Here is a 17,333-nt window from a genome sequence, read left to right as displayed (position 1 = left end):
TGATGTGTGAAAATATGTCATTACATTTCATTAATTCAAATAATACAATTATCGTAACAGCCACTTCTTGATTTATTATTTTTGTGACAGGAATCCAACAAACATAAAAATATTTGCGCATGAAACAAAGATATGATTAGTAAATAGTCAACATATAATTTATTTTATATATACATAATCATGGTAGACGTACAACATTAATCAATAATATCACACTCTTGGCAGTCTATTTTCATGCAGTCAAGTAAAGGGCTATTTCATTTTAATAGTTTAAATATTACACTTACATAACATTATTATTCATTTTAAAATAAACACTCTTCAGCCAACCTATCAATAACAATCAGTTTTATCTTTATCATCAATGCTCATCCTCTTTCTCTTTTTTTTAATTATCTTGCATTCCTTAACCATTTACCCAAAAGCACAGCTGTGGTGGAGGAAAACTGTACAAATTGTCTTGTGATTAGATAATATATTGCACTTGGGAGTAAAATCAATGCCGTTTCAACAAACAAAAATAGGTAGCACGTGACAAAACAGATACTCCAGGTACATATCTACAGAATTCCTAAAACAAGCCATAAAGGCATCAATATAGTCGCAAACAAATACAATTCTTTCTAAAAACGTTTGGTTGCTTCAGTTTACCATTGTCAAGGAAGTGGGTGACAGTGCTTTTTTAGTTCTAAAGTGAAATAATACCATTACAAGGCAGTGAAGATGGTTTTAAGTTATAATAACAATTATAAAAGGCACAAAGACACAAACACAAGACTGTGTCTATTTCAAAGTAGACTAGTCAACTAAAAACAAAAAGAAAATAAAGTAATAGTAATAGCAAACAATATAAATATGCAAAAGGTCCCCATGTTGTAGTATGGATATTACATACAATATTTACAAAAAAACCCATTAAGTTAAGCAATCAACCCTGATGTACAAGACCGGTGCAAATAGCAGACAAGTTTTATCTGAATATTATACAAAGATTTTGTCAACTAAACTTACAAATAGGCACATATGTATTTCCTTAATTTACGAATGTTTCAACATTTGACGTGACAACCTATTCATGCGTGTATTGCTTCTCCAAAAAAGCACCAAAATGTCCTAAATTGTGTGTGAAAGACCATCTAACCCATGAAGGTATAAAGCATTCTTTTTAATGGTGAAACTTCGAGATAAATCAACCCTTAAGAGTCATGCAGGTAATAATTTTTAAAATTTAATTCTTTACCAATCAGACAATTGTTAAATAAACTATTCCAACAAAAATCAACACTAGAGTGATTATCAGTACCATTGTCATTGGAAGCACAGTTTCCTTAAGGCTTACTGATATGCAAAACATTTATTTTCTTAGAAAAATGTAGTGAACTATTTACAATCTTGTTGAATTTTGCTATTTTGCTTGAGAAAGTTAAATCTGTGGACTAAATGAATAGTTCGACACCAATAATTAAAAAATGGATTGGAATAGCATTCAAAAAGTCTGAAATATGAATGCAACATGTATGGCCGTAAAGGCATATCTTTCTTACACAAATTTTAAGTTGCAGGGCTATTTTGAAAAATGAATATGTCTGTTTGAAGCCATAAAACATCATTTTTCTTTTGTTTTTGTTTGTTTTTAAGGGTTTTACGGCGCTTGCAACACATTTAGGTTATATCAGCGCCAGTAAAAAGGAAGAAAATAGGATAGTAAAAAGTTCTAGAATTACAATTAAAGCACCCAAGAGAAAGGAAGACAAAGGGGAACTGGGAACAAATAGGGATCAGATGCAGATTCCAAGAGCAAACCATCAATGTACTTAGTTTGAGATCACCTATAAGTCTCATCCGGACACAAGCACAAAATCCAACAAAGAGGAATACACTCAAATGCTTACATTATACATTAAAAATAACAAACATAATACATAACAGAGAGATGATTTACAAGGAAAAAAATATCATCTCCCAAAACAATAACTATGCATTTGACTGTTTCCCTCTCAGCTAGGACTCAGGCCAGGGCCAGGACAAAACCAAGTAATCTCATTCCAAGACAAAGACAGAAAGCAAATTGGAAAACAGACATAGGGGTATAGAAGACACAGTATGTACCTCCCTGCCCACTATGGAGGTAGGGAACCCCACCCAGTCATTTTTCTTTGATAGCATTACATACTGTGAACAAGAGTTGCGATAACTGTATAAGGATTTTAAATGAAATGAAATAGTACTTGCTCTGGAGTAAACTTACTGTTGAACAATGATATTGACAATAATCTTGATCCATTTGCAATAAAAATAGTAGTGCCAAAAAAAAAAAGAAAAGGACAAACAAAACATTTACAAAAAAAAAATAAAAAAAATAAATAAAATAAAAGACGTATAATATCAATATCATTTTGATAATAAATATTGGAAAATGTATTAATGGTAAAATTTAAAGAGAGTACCTCAAGAGGAAAATGAATCCCAAGAAATTAATAAAGACTACCCAAAAGATGCAAATCATGGCTCGAATAAGGCAATTATGTTTCAATTTCAAATCAGCATTTTCTGAAAATCTTACCAATTCAAAGGGTTTAAAACTTAGTTTTATTTCACTTGTGCAATCCTTTACATGCAAGGTTCAATTTTAGTATTAACCTGATCTCATACTTTACTGGTTTTACCAGGAGAGCAGAAACAGCAATGCAACCTGGGCTTCATTGAAGCTAGGGTTGAATTGATGTAACTACTCTCTTTGCGAAAATAGGACTGCAATTAAGACCATAAAAATGGAGGATATTACAATTTCAAAGACATTAGGTCTCATCATCAAAGTTAATTGTGCATCTTTTATTATTTGAAAGAAGAAGAGGCAACGTGAAATATCATAGCAACTGTAGGACACTGAGCACCTTCTAGATTCACACCAATACTGACATAACATTCACGGCATTGATATATAAATATATCAGGATAATATCTTTAAAACATTGGCATCCCTTGTTAAATGAAGAAGGTTCATCGTTCAGGGATGAGAGTGGCTTACCTATAGCAAAAGGGGGAAAGCTAATCAAATATCGTCCAACTGCATTTTCAATGTAGTCACCTGTTCCAACAACAACTATAGTTCTGTGACACCCATGCATATTTTTTCCAACACACTTTTATCTTCTTACAGCAGCTATCTGTTCATGATGGTCCTTATTTATAACGTTTGCTTACATAGAGTCTTCAACGAAATCTCAAAGTCCATTACAAGATCTTGAATGACTGGATTTAGAAAAAAAATGACTACTTTGAAACTATGAAATGGAAATAGGGGAGCAGATACTAGTGCAGTGTAAGCAATTGAAATAATTTGTAGGACAAATCATGCCACAATAAGAAATTGATAAAACGCAAGAAAAAAGATGTAGTAAAAATCAGCCTCTAAACTCCATTGATGAAAGGTAATTTTTTTAAGATGAATTCTTTTCTCTCATATTCTGTATCTGCGTTGAAAGGCTAAGTAAACTACACGACTTCTGAACTAAGTTGAATGTTATTCAGAAATTTAAAGGGGCAGGTACATATATCAGTACAAAGAAAATGATTACGAACGAGTTAAAAGTGGTGGTTTTTTATTACAGCACTGTTACAGGTGACTTGCTTCTGTTTTATTTTTTAAAATAACTTTTACTTATTAATGGAATTTTCATTGAGTTGTGATTCATCAAATTTGCAAATTGTTGATATGAATCAATTATCAATTCCATGTAATATACATGAAATGATAATATGAACAATGATATCATTTTACAAATGGAACATTATATCAACAATGCACTGAAATCAAGTCATTAAAAAAAAAAGAATTTATATGGATATTTGAATTTAATTTCTAAAAAAATAAACCAAACTCCTTTAAACAAAAAATTAAAACAATATTTTCAATTGAATGATCATAAAAAATTCCATTTAATACAATTTTTAAATTTTGATTGTGCAAAACGTGAAGATATCAATTAAAAATTTGTGTTAACCATGTCTTTTTCTTTCTCTCATACATAGCTCACTGTAGGCTCAGGATCAACAAAGTATTTGCCTGTAGAGAGAAAAACATTTTAAATTAGCTGTAAGTATTGAATTGAAGCTTAAATGAAATAGATATCGGCTGTTTACAAAATATTATAGAAAACAAATTTTCATAGAAAACTCCAGTTATTACAATTTTTTTAAGGGTTTTACGGCGCTTGCAACACATTTAGGTTATATCAGCACCAGTAAAAAGGAAGAAAATGGGATAGTAAAAAGTTCTAGAATTACAATTAAAGCGCCCAAGAGAAAGTAAGACATAGGGGAACTGGGAACAAATAGGGATCAGATGTAGATTCCAAGAGCATACCACCATTGTATTTAGTTTGAGATCACCTATAAGTCTCATCCGGACACAAGTACAAAATCCAACAAAGAGGAATACACTCAAATGCTGACATTATAAATTCAAAATAACAAATATAATAATACATAACAGAGAGATGATTTACAAGGAAAAAAATATCATCTCCCAAAACAATAACTATGCATTTGACTGTTTCCCTCCCAGCCAGAACTCCGACGAGGGCCAGGAAAAAAACAAGTAATCTCATTCCAAGACAAAGACAGAAAGCATGTTGGATAACAGATATAAGGGCATAGAAGACACCTGCCCGCTATGGGAGGTCAGGATCCCCACCCAGTTATTACAATTAGTGACATGGTGACCCAGCCTAATTAAGTTTTTGTGAAATCTTTTTCACCCATATAAATGTGCCATCCATAACACAAGGAAGTCAGGACATTGAGTCCCCGATATATAAAGTAAGTAGTCCTTCACAGCCATTAGGCCCACAGAGCTGGAGTTTATCCCCGTTCCTATAGCGTGAAACAGACAATAGCAATTGCTTGCTAACCTTTGGATAGGACACTATCGCTAAATACTTTCTGCCAGATCTAACAGATACAGCTACCCAATCACTGCTAGGAGAACAGGAGGGTAAATAAAAAAAATCTATAGACTGCACCCGGGACCAATCTGGGTCTCTATGCATGTGAAGCGAGTGCCCAGATATATAGCAAAGTAATAAAGCAAATTAATATTTTTTAATTATCATAATTGAGATACTAAAACAGTGTCACATATTGCCATCCCCTTTCTTCTCCCCCCCGAACTTGGTGTGGCAATAAAAGAGGGGGGTTAAATTAAACACAATATACCAAAAAGCATCATGCACTTACCGGTAGCAAATCTTTTCTTCAACAAGGAGATCCGGTAACCGGATCCCACCAGCTCAAATTCAGCACCGGAGAGAGTGGCTCCTTCAGCTGCAAACTGCATTGCTGCAGTTCCTGGCTTGTTTAGACTTTTGTTCATGTCAAACTTGGCACGAATACAGCCCTGAGACTCCTGTTCACTAACTTCTGAAATATCATTCAACTTCCAAGTGGCTCGACTAGTATTTGGATCCCTGTAAAGAACATGGAAAAAATGATTTAATAGACATGGCATTAACCAAGAATCCTTTTAAATGAATCTTCAACTGAATGTTCATCTGCAAGACCAAAATATTATTGGATAATTTGAGCTTCCCAAATTGAAATAGCATTCACCATGATTCATTGAGCTGGATTACTGATGGAATGCTATAAAAGACACATTTGTACTCCATCACTTTGTCCTCACTCTCCTGTTCTTAACCAGCACAGTTAATTAATCATTCTTGGTTAAGCAAGACATTGTAATTCATTCATACGTAACATCTTGAAGACCAAAAGACATTGATTTACCGTTTTCACATATCCTTTTATATTGTTGCTGATGAGCTGTTTTATATACATGCATTATCCCCTGTGTTGACTTTTTCAGTTTTTAGAAGATGAAAGAGGAAAAGGACGAGGAGGGGGAGAAAAAGATGAACATAATCATTATATAGCACACATATTCCATGGCTAGTTGACACTAGTGAGGACATTTACCATCATACAAGATCATTGTGAACACATTAGGGAAGTTTACATACAATTCAAAGTTAAAAGCATATGAAGCTGCTGGAAGCTGTGCACTATAAAAATAATTGAACAAAAATGGGTACAACTGCTTTAAAAATAGAACAAATTACATTATAAAGAGTATTGAACTCAAGCTCTACTTCAAATAAAAACAAAAACAAAGCAAAAAAAAAACAACAAACAAAACCCCAAAAAACCTGTAATACAAGAGTAGAATATAGAAAGAAGAGAGATGAAGTCAACATCATTTATCTCAAAAAGATGTGATGACATATTTTCCCTCTTTCTTGAGACTACCTATCACATTAACGGTTTATTGTTTTTGATGAGGCTGATGACGAGTGTTGGGTCTGAAACGTAGCATGTTATGTATTTCCCTCTTTCACAATTAGAAGTTGCAGTTCCATTCTTGCAAGTGTATCTTTAGCCAGTACTCACCAATTTCCGTTGGGTATACTCTGCATATTAGCTACATCTCCATCCACAGGTACAGCAACATGTACATTTTTTATGGTAACAGGAGATGACATGGCTGACGGATTGTAACGGTAATCAAGGCGGAAATCTGCAGACTTTTCATCATGCTTCCAGTATACCACAAGAGGTAGTGGAGTGCTCTCCACAGCCAGTCCTGGTTTGACCTGGGTTACAAGAAAAATGACAAATTTTACTTTTTTGTTTCAACTATTATCAGATAAAAATATTAATTTTCTTTTTTGAAATCTGACAGTGCTTGTAACATATTAGTGCCTGGGGAAGAGATGATACATGGATATGCGTTTATGAAACACTCTTGGGTCCCCCCCCCCCCTCCCCCCTCCCCTTCCCAGGTTGTTAAGAAAAAGACAGGATTTTTGACAATAGAAATTAGAGGTAGATCCAAGGAATCCACTCTTGTGTCTGTATAGGATTAAGCTGAAAGGGACAAAGTAAGATGATTTTCAACGAATTATTACAAAAACTTGATTTCCCTGCGGTAAGCATGTATATTCATCTTATTGCTTCTTTTATAGCAGAGAGTTTCACTAAAGGCTTGAGCAAAATAAAGAATAGAACAGAAAGTCACACAGAAAAGAATAGCAAAAGGTTTCCTCCTATGATAGTCAGAAACAGTCCTACTACTGTCACTCATCAACCATTAATACGGAATAAAAAGTATCATTAATTGATAAGGGAGGCATGGTAACAATTGCATGCTATCTTTTGATAGGATCCTGATCTACAGCAATGAACTTTCCACTGGATCACACAGATTGCTTGGTAGACAGTGGGGTCAGAAAATATTTGAACTTAACCCAAGATTTATATAAGTAACATTGCCCCGTTGGTTAATTATTGAGCTGCTCTCTCTTCACCCCCCCCCCCCCCCCCCCCCCCCCAAATAAAAGGTAGCTTTTAAATCAGTCACTGGAGTAGGAACTTCTTGACTTTTAAATGTTTAGTTGAATCACAAGACAAAACCTGTTTCTATAAGCATGGAATTTAGCTCTTCTTTTAAGGGAAACAACACAGTGTTAAAATAATGTTAAGACAAACATAAAACATACACCAGTATCGGGTTGAATGACAGTGACTGGTTTGCAAAACGTACATTTAGATGAACCTACCTGATACTTGAGAATGTCAATATTAAAATATGATGCTGCCTTATTTTGTTCTCCCTGATTCCTCAGATGCTCAACCAAATTAGTCATGTTGAACTCGAAGGCCAAACTTTCTGATGTACTCTCTGAGTCAAGTCTAAGGAGAGAAAAAAAAGTTATGTTACATGATGAGAGTTCTAAAGCACATGGCAATCAAACGGATCATGGATTATTATTAACTAATTAAAAAAAAAAAAAATGAAAAAAAAAAAAAATGATTAATTGTATTTTATTTTGATGTCATAATACCAATTTACAAATCCTCTATTTCACATAAATATAACCAGGCAAAACCACTGTAAAATGTGAAGTCCACAAGGTCTTATAATATTATAAATAAATGATTCCAAAATGTGAAAACATTAACATTATATCCTCACTTTGACAATATAGATGAGTTGGCAATGACATCATCAAATTTTCCAGTATTTTTGATTTTAAAAGACAGAAGGGCAGGATGAGGATTTTCTGTGAAGACTCGCACCACTCCAGCAGGGAATGACATCATTACATTACCCATTATTCTTACGACACACCTGTAACAAATAATAAACAATCAAAATTGAAGGTTTGTAAATATCTTTTAAGGGAGGTCCTGATAGCTTAGTTGGTAAAGCACATGCCTCACAAGGAAAAGAATGGTATCATCTAATACAACAAAGTGTTTTCTGAGGCCTCTGTCCGACCAAGAGTGTCCGGATAGCTGAGTCTGTATGAGCTGGTGGAAAGCACTTTGCAATAAATTTCTATCGAAAGGGTAGCAAGGAAATGCTGCTGTCCATTAAATGCCAAAAAAAAAACCCCAAAAAAACATAAACCGGGATAAATTATGGACTCATGGTTCTAAAGGACCACCCATATCTGAAAGCAGATTGATAAAACATTCTTCACACAAGCAAAAAAAAAAAAAAAACCCAAGAAACTCATTTTTTTGGCACTTGTGTCCACCTAGAATGACAGTGATTGGATAGTTGGGTCTACTAGATCTGGTGGAGAGAAATCTTTGCAATACACAAGCTTCTTGATTAAATGGAATCACATTTCTGCTAATTTTCGTGTCAAACTACATAAATTGGTAATACCTGCAGCTCTATGAACCAGATGGCTCTGAAGGACTGCAATATGTTTTACTAAGTTATATCCAAATTTACTTGACATTGTTCTTCATTGAGCAAATTGATCAGTCACGTTGCTGCATCATCTTACCAATATTAAAATATTTCCATAGAGTTTGTCCTAATTCCAGTCATATCCTGACAGTTGTCATTATTAAAATCAGGAAAACTGATGAAAACATTACCATTTAATTAGTTCTTCAAAATAATTTATTATCCATGCCTTTTTGTGTCTTATGTTATAAAAATGACAGATTATTACAACCTGAAATCAACACTAATTGCGATATAAATCATGACGAATTTGTACTTTAAGTGCTTGTCTGAAGGAGTTTCAGGAAAGATAATTTTGATGAAGTTTCATGATGTAATAACGCCTTTGCCCCAAGAAACAAATCATAAATAGAATATGTATCAATACTCACTTGGTAGCATCATGACCTTTAAAATAAGCGTTGACTGTTTCTGTGAAAGCGATAGCCAGAGGTACAGTATCTGACATGCCAATGGTCAAGGGGCTGGGTCCACGGGATGACCCCACCGGCATTGATGTGGTGTTGAATGTCATACTGCCATTGCTTTCTGATCGACTCATCGGGACTGAACCATTGAGTTTAGACTAGAGAAAATAAAAAGAAATATCTAGAAATATAATTTTACAACCATTGAGAAATTTTCCATTGTGAAGCAAATTGACCACGGTTGAAATATAGAAATGTATGTAACAAATATACAATTTAATTCAGATCTACCAATATCACATTACGCACAGAAATTTTTTTTTTTCAATGTTATATTTCTTTTATGTTTTTTAAAATTATAAGGTTGGCACAAACCGGTGGCGGGATGATTCCTCTATTCCTGGATGGTGGTCTAGGTACAGGGGGTGGGGGGAACGAACTAAGAGGGGAGGTTACTTGACTGTTGGATGGAGTGGAGGTAGACGAGGGACCAGCAATAGGAGGTGTGGATGATGACAATGGAGTAGGCAATCCATTACTTTGACTTAATAAATCTGTCACGTCTGAGGATAGAGTTTGTGATATTAAGGAACAAATTTTTGTTATTTGTAATGAAGACAGTCATTACTCTTTCCCTCAAGTCAATCATCACCATTAAATTTCAAAATTCATATTTCAAAAATGAGAAGTATGAGTGATGAAGTCTGAAAAGGAATATCTTAGAGATCAAATAAGATTTTTTTCAAGAGCTCAAAATTATTTAAATCTAAAAGGGCAAAAATAAAGTACATCACAATAGTACACATTCTTTAATATTTTCATTTATTTTCAATATTCATGTTGCTATAAATAGGTGTCACAAACTAAAATTTCGTTAAACAAATAGAAGAAATTAAATTAAAAAGCCACATGTGACTTCCCAAACCATGGAAAATGACACTACATTTATCAAAGTCGGAAAATAAATAAAAAAGTTATGGGTTTTTAAATTTTCAAAGAAATCTCATTCTTTGATGATTTGTGAAAAAACATAAATTTTGTATAGGGGAAGAAAAAAAAATGGGTTTGTTTAAATAGATGTCACTTTGCGTTGCAACAAGCTAGCAGGCCCAATTTGTGATATATTATAATCTTCAAAGGCTGCTGATTTTAATGGTATACGTTTCTCACCAATAACTTAAATTAAAGAGAAAGAGAGACTGTTCAAAGAGACCTCATTTTTTGATGATTTGTGAAGAAAAATTCACCTGCTGAACAGCAGTAGTTTGGGATACCACTAAAAATAATTTTTGTTTTCCATTGTAAAACGAGATGACATAATCCTTACTTTGCTATAATGAATGTTTTTACACATTTTGCACTCTCTTTAGGCAAAATGGGTTTTCTTCCAAAACTTACTTGACATTACTGGTGTGGTGGCTACACTACTGTTTGTGCTAGTCCAGTTTATTTCACATTGAGGTGACATCGGTGATGGTAGTGTGATATTATAATTGGCACCTGTTGGGGTGGAAGCCGCAGAAGTTGAGCCAAAGAAGTCCAGATTCAACAAGTCTTGATTACTTGGTTTACTGAAATGAATTGAGGAACGCAAATGTTAATTCTGAAGAAAACTTCAAGTGAAAGTAGTTTCATATTTTCAAAATATTTAATCTAATGTTATGTTTAACAAAGAATTACAGTACACAGATGAAATTTTTTAAAATAAATTTTTCCTCTGCATTTGTTAAGCAGGTATTGCAAATATTGCAGTTAGGTTATTGATGAAGAATGTTTTAAAATGAATTTGATGTGTTCATTATTTGAAGACATAAATTGTTCCTTACTCTAGAGTATCAGACTCTGACTGAGAACGTTTCATCTTCTTGTCTATTGGTGTCTGACTTCTCTTTCTCTGAAAGCAAAAACATATGGGGGGTGGGGGTGGGGAACCAAAATAAATATCACCGCTTCCCAATTTAAAAATTAACTCCAACCCACCTTGCAGCATCATAAGATACCGCTGGCATCAGCATTCCATGAAGGAATTACGGAATACAAATGATCCCTCAAGCAAAAGTTGAAATGAATCACCTTGGCCTCTTAAAGTGAACAAATCAGGGGTATATAATCTTGCCCAAGGAAAAAGAAAGAAAAACTTGAAGTGTAGCTAAAAATCACCCCCTTCCCCCCCCCCCCCCCCCCCCCCCCCCCCCCCCCCCCTTTTTGGATTACAGTGTAATACCAAATCACTGTCATCTCATCACCCCTAAATACCTAACAAAGAATGTTTAAGGCTAAACTCTTCCTCACCAAAAACATAAATATAAACAGTATAGTAACAATAATTAATGAAACGAAACCATTCTCTTACAGCGGCTGATGGGGATAGTCTGAGCCCTTCCACAGATGCTCTAATATCTTCAATTGTCCCTGCAGGGGTGGCAGTTGTTGGACTGAGAGGTCGGATTTCCACTTTAATTTTCCTGCGACTTTCTTCTCCATCTGGTTGAAAGAGATTTGATAAGAATCAAAGGCTTATTTCAAACGATAATATAAAAAAATACTCATCTATCCTACAATTGGTTTGTAAAACACATAAACTTAATATCACAGAGACCAGACGGAAAATGAAGTAAAATGTTTTTTTAACTAAAATGCAAAGCATCACAAAGTTATAAACTAAATAAAATATATGTCATAAAAATTTTCCATGCATTTCGGCACTTTAAGGTTATAAAAATACTTTAATCTCATCAAACAAGATAAGGTAATGGTAGGACTTACCCGAGTCAGTATCACTATCACTAGAATACCAACTACATTTGTCACCATTATCTAATGCAATGTTAAGGAATAAAGCTACAGGACTAATAACACCTGCATAAAGCAGCCTTTTTATTAAAGTAGCATAATAAATCCAAATAATTGATATTACCACTCAACTTGAGTGTGCAAGAGAACCTTGTTTTAATCGGTGAAAATATTGTAAGAGTGTTAGAACCAAAAGAGAACATTGCAGTCAAATGCACTACTTTAGATTATCACTAAGTTTCATTGGTAAACAAGCTAATAATCGCAATTTTGACTGTTAGTAAATCAGAGGAAACACGGTTTGCATGACTAGAGAAGGGAAAGAAAAAAAAGGAAGAAATATATTTCATATATCATTTATAATTACAATTCTCCATCATTGATGCTAACAACAACACCTACAGTAAATTTCAATAAATGGATAAATAATATCTTATCTTATTTAAAGTTCAAACAAGCATATCTAAGGTTCAGACAAGCAATCTAAATCAAATAAACCCCATGACACAGGAAGGATACTCTCAGAAATTTCTGGCCTTATTCTGTAACCCTCTTCGTCAACTTCTATTTTCTGTAAAGAAAAAAATTGATTAAAATTGTTAAAATTTGAAATGATGGATTTTTAAATCTTCAGCAAACGCCAGCATCACACTAGTCAGATTAAAATTATCTGGCATTATCTTTCATATATAAATAAGATTTTTTTCAAAGTTTATTCTTTATTGTTTTCTTTTTATGTGATTCAATTTCTGAAAATTTAATATAATGAAAGAAGCCAAAGAATGAGATGAAAATGTTTATTCAATAAAATCAATAACAACAATATCAAGGGCAAAAATTATCTCCAAATATAATTACAAGATAATTATAATAATAAAGAATAAACTCACTGAATCTTGACTTCCCCTGAAAAATATGAAAAACATTTTCATTAAGAAGTCTACCAATTACAACATCTTACAAGAATAGTCAAAAGTGAAGGAATTCTATTATAGCATGAAAGAACATTGCAATTTTAAATCACCATGATGGACATTAGATGAATTTTGATGTTTCTTATCTTTATTTAAATATTCATGTTCAATAATTTTTTTTCGTTTGTTTTTATTTTTCTTTTCAATTGACCTAATTTTCTTTCATATTCCATAATAATAGGTGACTATCATGTCCTTATAGTGCTATCTGACAATGCCAAAGACAATTGAATAAATGTGTTTTAGCTTGTTTTGTTTTTAAGGGTGTTACGGGGCTTGCGAATCAAATCCAATAAAGTTCAATTTAAGTACTGTAGGTCTTTATGATACACCTGATTAAGTGTCACAGCAAGGAGCAAGGGTTTACTTAGCTGGCAATAGCAAATGACATAGACCTACAAACATGTTTTGTCAAGAGAGTGTTGCTGGGTGAGATGACATGAACAATGAAGCAGTCTCAACATTTTTCAAAATTCAAATGGCAAAAAATCTTTATTCCATTTGAAGTTCTTAAGAAATTTCGAGGTCCAATTCTTCAAAATATGTCCTCATGTTTCCAATGTTGGCAAACAACAAACAATAAAGATAAATAGGTTAACGTTTGGATTATCTAGCCAAAATGTTGTTTTTTTTGTTTTTGTTTTTTCATTTTTAAATATTTGGAATAACACAGTATGAAATATCCTATCCAAATATACTATAATCACTTAGTATCATTTATCTTTTTGGTTTATTACTTTTTAATCGTGTTCTACGCAACATGGGTGTGGGAGTTAATTGTCAATGCTCTGCTTGCAACTATTTCTTCTGTTTATTTTTCTTCTTTTTGTTATTGTCACGAGTTCAGAGTTGGATATTTCAAAACATGAATTTTGACAGTTAACATCAGATCAAAATGTTGGATTTTCTTTTGATTCGTCGTTTGTGTATTTATCAAAATGATAATGTAGACCTGCCACTAGCATTACACACACACACACACACACACACACACACACACACACACACACACACACACACACACACACACACAATGTGTACATTTCTATGGAAAAAAAAATCCGTTTCATTTTTTTTTTTTTAATGTAAGATTTCCACCCTTATTTCTGTGAACATTACTAAAATGAGTTGGAATTAATGCAGTGTTATCAACGACACAGAAAACTTACAATGACTCACTGTCCTTGTCATCTTTATCTTTCTTGCTGGTTTTCTTCTTCTTCTCCTTCCTTTTTGTCTTGTTCTTCAAGAACCCTATCAGTAAAAAAAACAAAAAAACAAATTAAACTGGAAATCAATTCTGAAATAAAATGCTGTACATTTCCTGTGAACTCAAAGTCTAGCAATTCAATGTTTGAAAGTTTAGTAGCCCTTCAATGAAACTACATCTGTTACGTATCAATTATATTTCATAACTTCTGATTTATAACTATGCAAATGGCATTAAGGCTTAGGAATCTTAATAAGTAATAAGTAATTTTCACATCACGTTGAAGATCTATGATGGAAACAACCGGCAATTCTAAATTATTAAAACAAAACAATTCAAAATTTCATATGAAACCCTCAACAAGACAATAATTTTTTTGTAAAAACCCATCAAATTAATATCGAGTTAAAAGCATAATATGTGTTGTTGCAGATAAATAAGTTGCATTCAACTTCAGGTGAATAACAAAGATTAATAAAAATTCTTATTGAAAAAAAAAAGTTTTAAATTTGGATAAAAATAAAAATATAAAAATAACACAGCTATAATGGAACATCCTGCAAAGTGTGTGCTCTATGAGCTTATCGTCTATAGTCTTCACACATTTTAGCCACACTTAATTGAAGACAATTCCCATCTACTGCAAGAGTAGGGCCAGCCATGACATCGGTGATGGCGATACATTGAAAAGTATATTTGTTTCTTTTGCAGTTAAAATACTTCTTGGCATGGAAATACAACTTTTTCTCTTTTTGAGCTGTCTGATTGGTCCATAAACAAGAGTATAAACCGCATTGTTAACAATAAAAATACACCTTATTATTTTATATTACTTCTACTGACATAATAACGAGCATTAAGATGAGGAATTGGAAAGGAATTGGTGGTTTTTTAAATCAAGATAAACTTTAACACAGCTATCATTATTTTCATAAGTATAAATAGAGCATTTTAGAGAGTGCTTTGTTATTTCATGGGATATTTGATTTACACGAGGCGACATCGTACATACATATAATTCTTTCTTTCAACGGGTGTAATTATTAAAATAAGTTAATCTGAATATTGTTCCATTGCAAATTTAAAATGGCCCTTGAAAATAGAGAGGCACACAACAGGGTAGAACTGATGTTCGTGGAAAAATATGAGATGGATAGTGACATGTTAATGAGAAAGATGTAAAAGAATCATCTAGTGCTTTGTTATCCACCACTGTAGCTATTCAAAATAAAATAATATATTAGTGAAGTTTTGCTGAACTGAAGGGTATATGACAGTGAATAAAGTTAAAGTGCATCCTGTCTAGTGAAACACCACTGTTGAACCTGTGTGGTCAATAAAGCAGGTGCTTTTCTATTGTCTTTCTGATAATAGGTATGTAGAAACAACCCCTTTTTTCACCGAAAGATAATATGCATTGCTTAAATATGCACCAGTTGATAAATTCTGAGTTTAAATTTTAAATGAGAAGTCTAATCATAATACCTTTTCTTTTAATCAACCAATGTAACAGTATTAAAATTCCAAGCAAGACACATTTAAAATAAGGGGAAGATAGAAAAAAAAAGCCACAATATCAAATTTCAAAGAAGCATCTGTCTAGCTTGCATTAGTAGAGCACATGAATACAATAGCATGGTTATATAATGAAAGGTCTTCCATAGAGAAACAATATCATAATGTAAAGCATAGTATTAAGTGGTAGTTGAAGAGAACCAATAAAACCACTTCATACTAATCTATACCAAAACAATACAAATCTTTCATTTCTCATCAAACTCCCAAATAGCAAGAGATCTTGGGCATTTAGGATATCTGTTATTCAGTATATTTCTTTTTTCTTTTAAGCCACTTGATCTATTCGTTTCCCCAATGGGTGAACAAAAAAAAAAGGCTTTGAACTTTTGAAATTTTGTAGTTCTCAGGTCATAGCCACATTTATTTTGAGACTCAATTTTTTTTTTAAATAGCTTGTTAATATTTTATGAATTAAGTTGAAAAAGTAACTATCAAAGAACAACGGAAAACCACATATAATTCAGTTTTTGTGTTGTTATGACTAGATCTTCCTTCTTATCAACTTATATGGTGTTTTTGGGGTGATGAAAATGGTTTATTTGGGTAATTTATGCCCAATTTAATCTTAATTATTCTTTTTCAAAATTTGATCTTTAGTAACAATGATTATCTAGTAGTCCCATGGAGCCAGAGTTTATCCCGTTCATATAGCGTGCAACGGACAATAGTAATTGCTTGCTATCCTTTGAATAGGATGCTAGTCTATCACAAATTACTTTCCACCAGATCTAACATCCAGCTACCCAATCATTGTGGGGTGGACAGGGGGGGGGGGGGGGGGAGGGGAATCAGAAAAAAAACCTCGACTGTTCTACCAACTGAGCTATCGGGACCCCCAAAATACAATTATAGCCTGGGATAAAACCTAAAAGTTTCCACATATGGCATAGCCTCTGTTAGGTTTAGGTCAGAAGATTATCGGATTCATTTGTCCTACATTTATTTCAAGACAATGATGTTAAGACTATACCCATCGTTTGACTCTAGGAGCAGCCACAAGATGTCACGATGGACAATTTGGTAAGTCGATGAAATAAGCACTCTTGATGAACAAAGACATTATTTTTAGACATTAAATCAGGGCTATACATAGCTATTTTTTTCCGTCGGCATGTTATCTATTGTCCTTATCTATGGAGGCAATCTTTTTCGAGGTTACCCAAGACAGACCTCAAATAGTAACACAAATAATACTCCATAATTTGTTTTGCTTTTGTAGGTATTATTTATTTTTTGTCACGAATCTTACCAAAAATAAAAATTAATATTCCATTTACTTGATTACAGATATTAATAAAACTGCATTACTGTTAAGACTGATAGGGGCAATAATTGAGGTAATTAGACCTCCAATTTTGAACCTTTTTTGTTCACCTCATATGTATTGTAACATAAAACCTTTCATTTTGTTATCAGTATTTTATTCAAAGAAAACTTTGAAATATCTTTGTGATGATCTTTCGAAGAGATTTTGTTTTTCTAAGTCTGCATCATTTTCCCAAATTTTAAAACCAAATTAAATCATTCCATTTTGTCAGCTCACTATGGAA

General features: G+C 33.1%; 1 protein-coding gene across 4 annotated transcripts in view; it reads right to left on the bottom strand.

Annotated features, from left to right (window-relative positions):
• Nucleotides 1-2,149: 2,149 nt before the first annotated feature.
• Nucleotides 2,150-17,333, bottom strand: part of LOC144962962 (F-BAR domain only protein 2-like) — a 39,821-nt gene continuing 24,637 nt past the window's right edge. For all 4 annotated transcript variants that reach the window (XM_078896442.1, XM_078896441.1, XM_078896443.1 and 1 more), the window contains 14 exons: nucleotides 14,165-14,249; nucleotides 12,912-12,927; nucleotides 12,541-12,592; nucleotides 11,995-12,045; nucleotides 11,582-11,712; nucleotides 11,055-11,122; nucleotides 10,627-10,799; nucleotides 9,604-9,791; nucleotides 9,193-9,386; nucleotides 8,033-8,188; nucleotides 7,617-7,749; nucleotides 6,448-6,650; nucleotides 5,239-5,468; nucleotides 2,150-4,066 (listed from right to left, as the gene is read on the bottom strand). In XM_078896442.1, the coding sequence (XP_078752568.1) occupies nucleotides 4,023-4,066; nucleotides 5,239-5,468; nucleotides 6,448-6,650; nucleotides 7,617-7,749; nucleotides 8,033-8,188; nucleotides 9,193-9,386; nucleotides 9,604-9,791; nucleotides 10,627-10,799; nucleotides 11,055-11,122; nucleotides 11,582-11,712; nucleotides 11,995-12,045; nucleotides 12,541-12,592; nucleotides 12,912-12,927; nucleotides 14,165-14,249 (1,724 nt within the window). In that variant the 3' untranslated portion in view covers nucleotides 2,150-4,022. The remainder of the gene's footprint in view (nucleotides 4,067-5,238; nucleotides 5,469-6,447; nucleotides 6,651-7,616; nucleotides 7,750-8,032; nucleotides 8,189-9,192; nucleotides 9,387-9,603; nucleotides 9,792-10,626; nucleotides 10,800-11,054; nucleotides 11,123-11,581; nucleotides 11,713-11,994; nucleotides 12,046-12,540; nucleotides 12,593-12,911; nucleotides 12,928-14,164; nucleotides 14,250-17,333) is intronic.

Source organism: Berghia stephanieae, chromosome 1 (genome assembly GCF_034508935.2).
Source record: "Berghia stephanieae isolate SIO BIC M18660-M18661 chromosome 1, UCSD_Bste_1.3, whole genome shotgun sequence".
Taxonomy (NCBI): Eukaryota; Metazoa; Mollusca; class Gastropoda; order Nudibranchia; family Aeolidiidae; genus Berghia; species Berghia stephanieae.
This window is presented reverse-complemented; position numbering and strand designations above follow the sequence as displayed.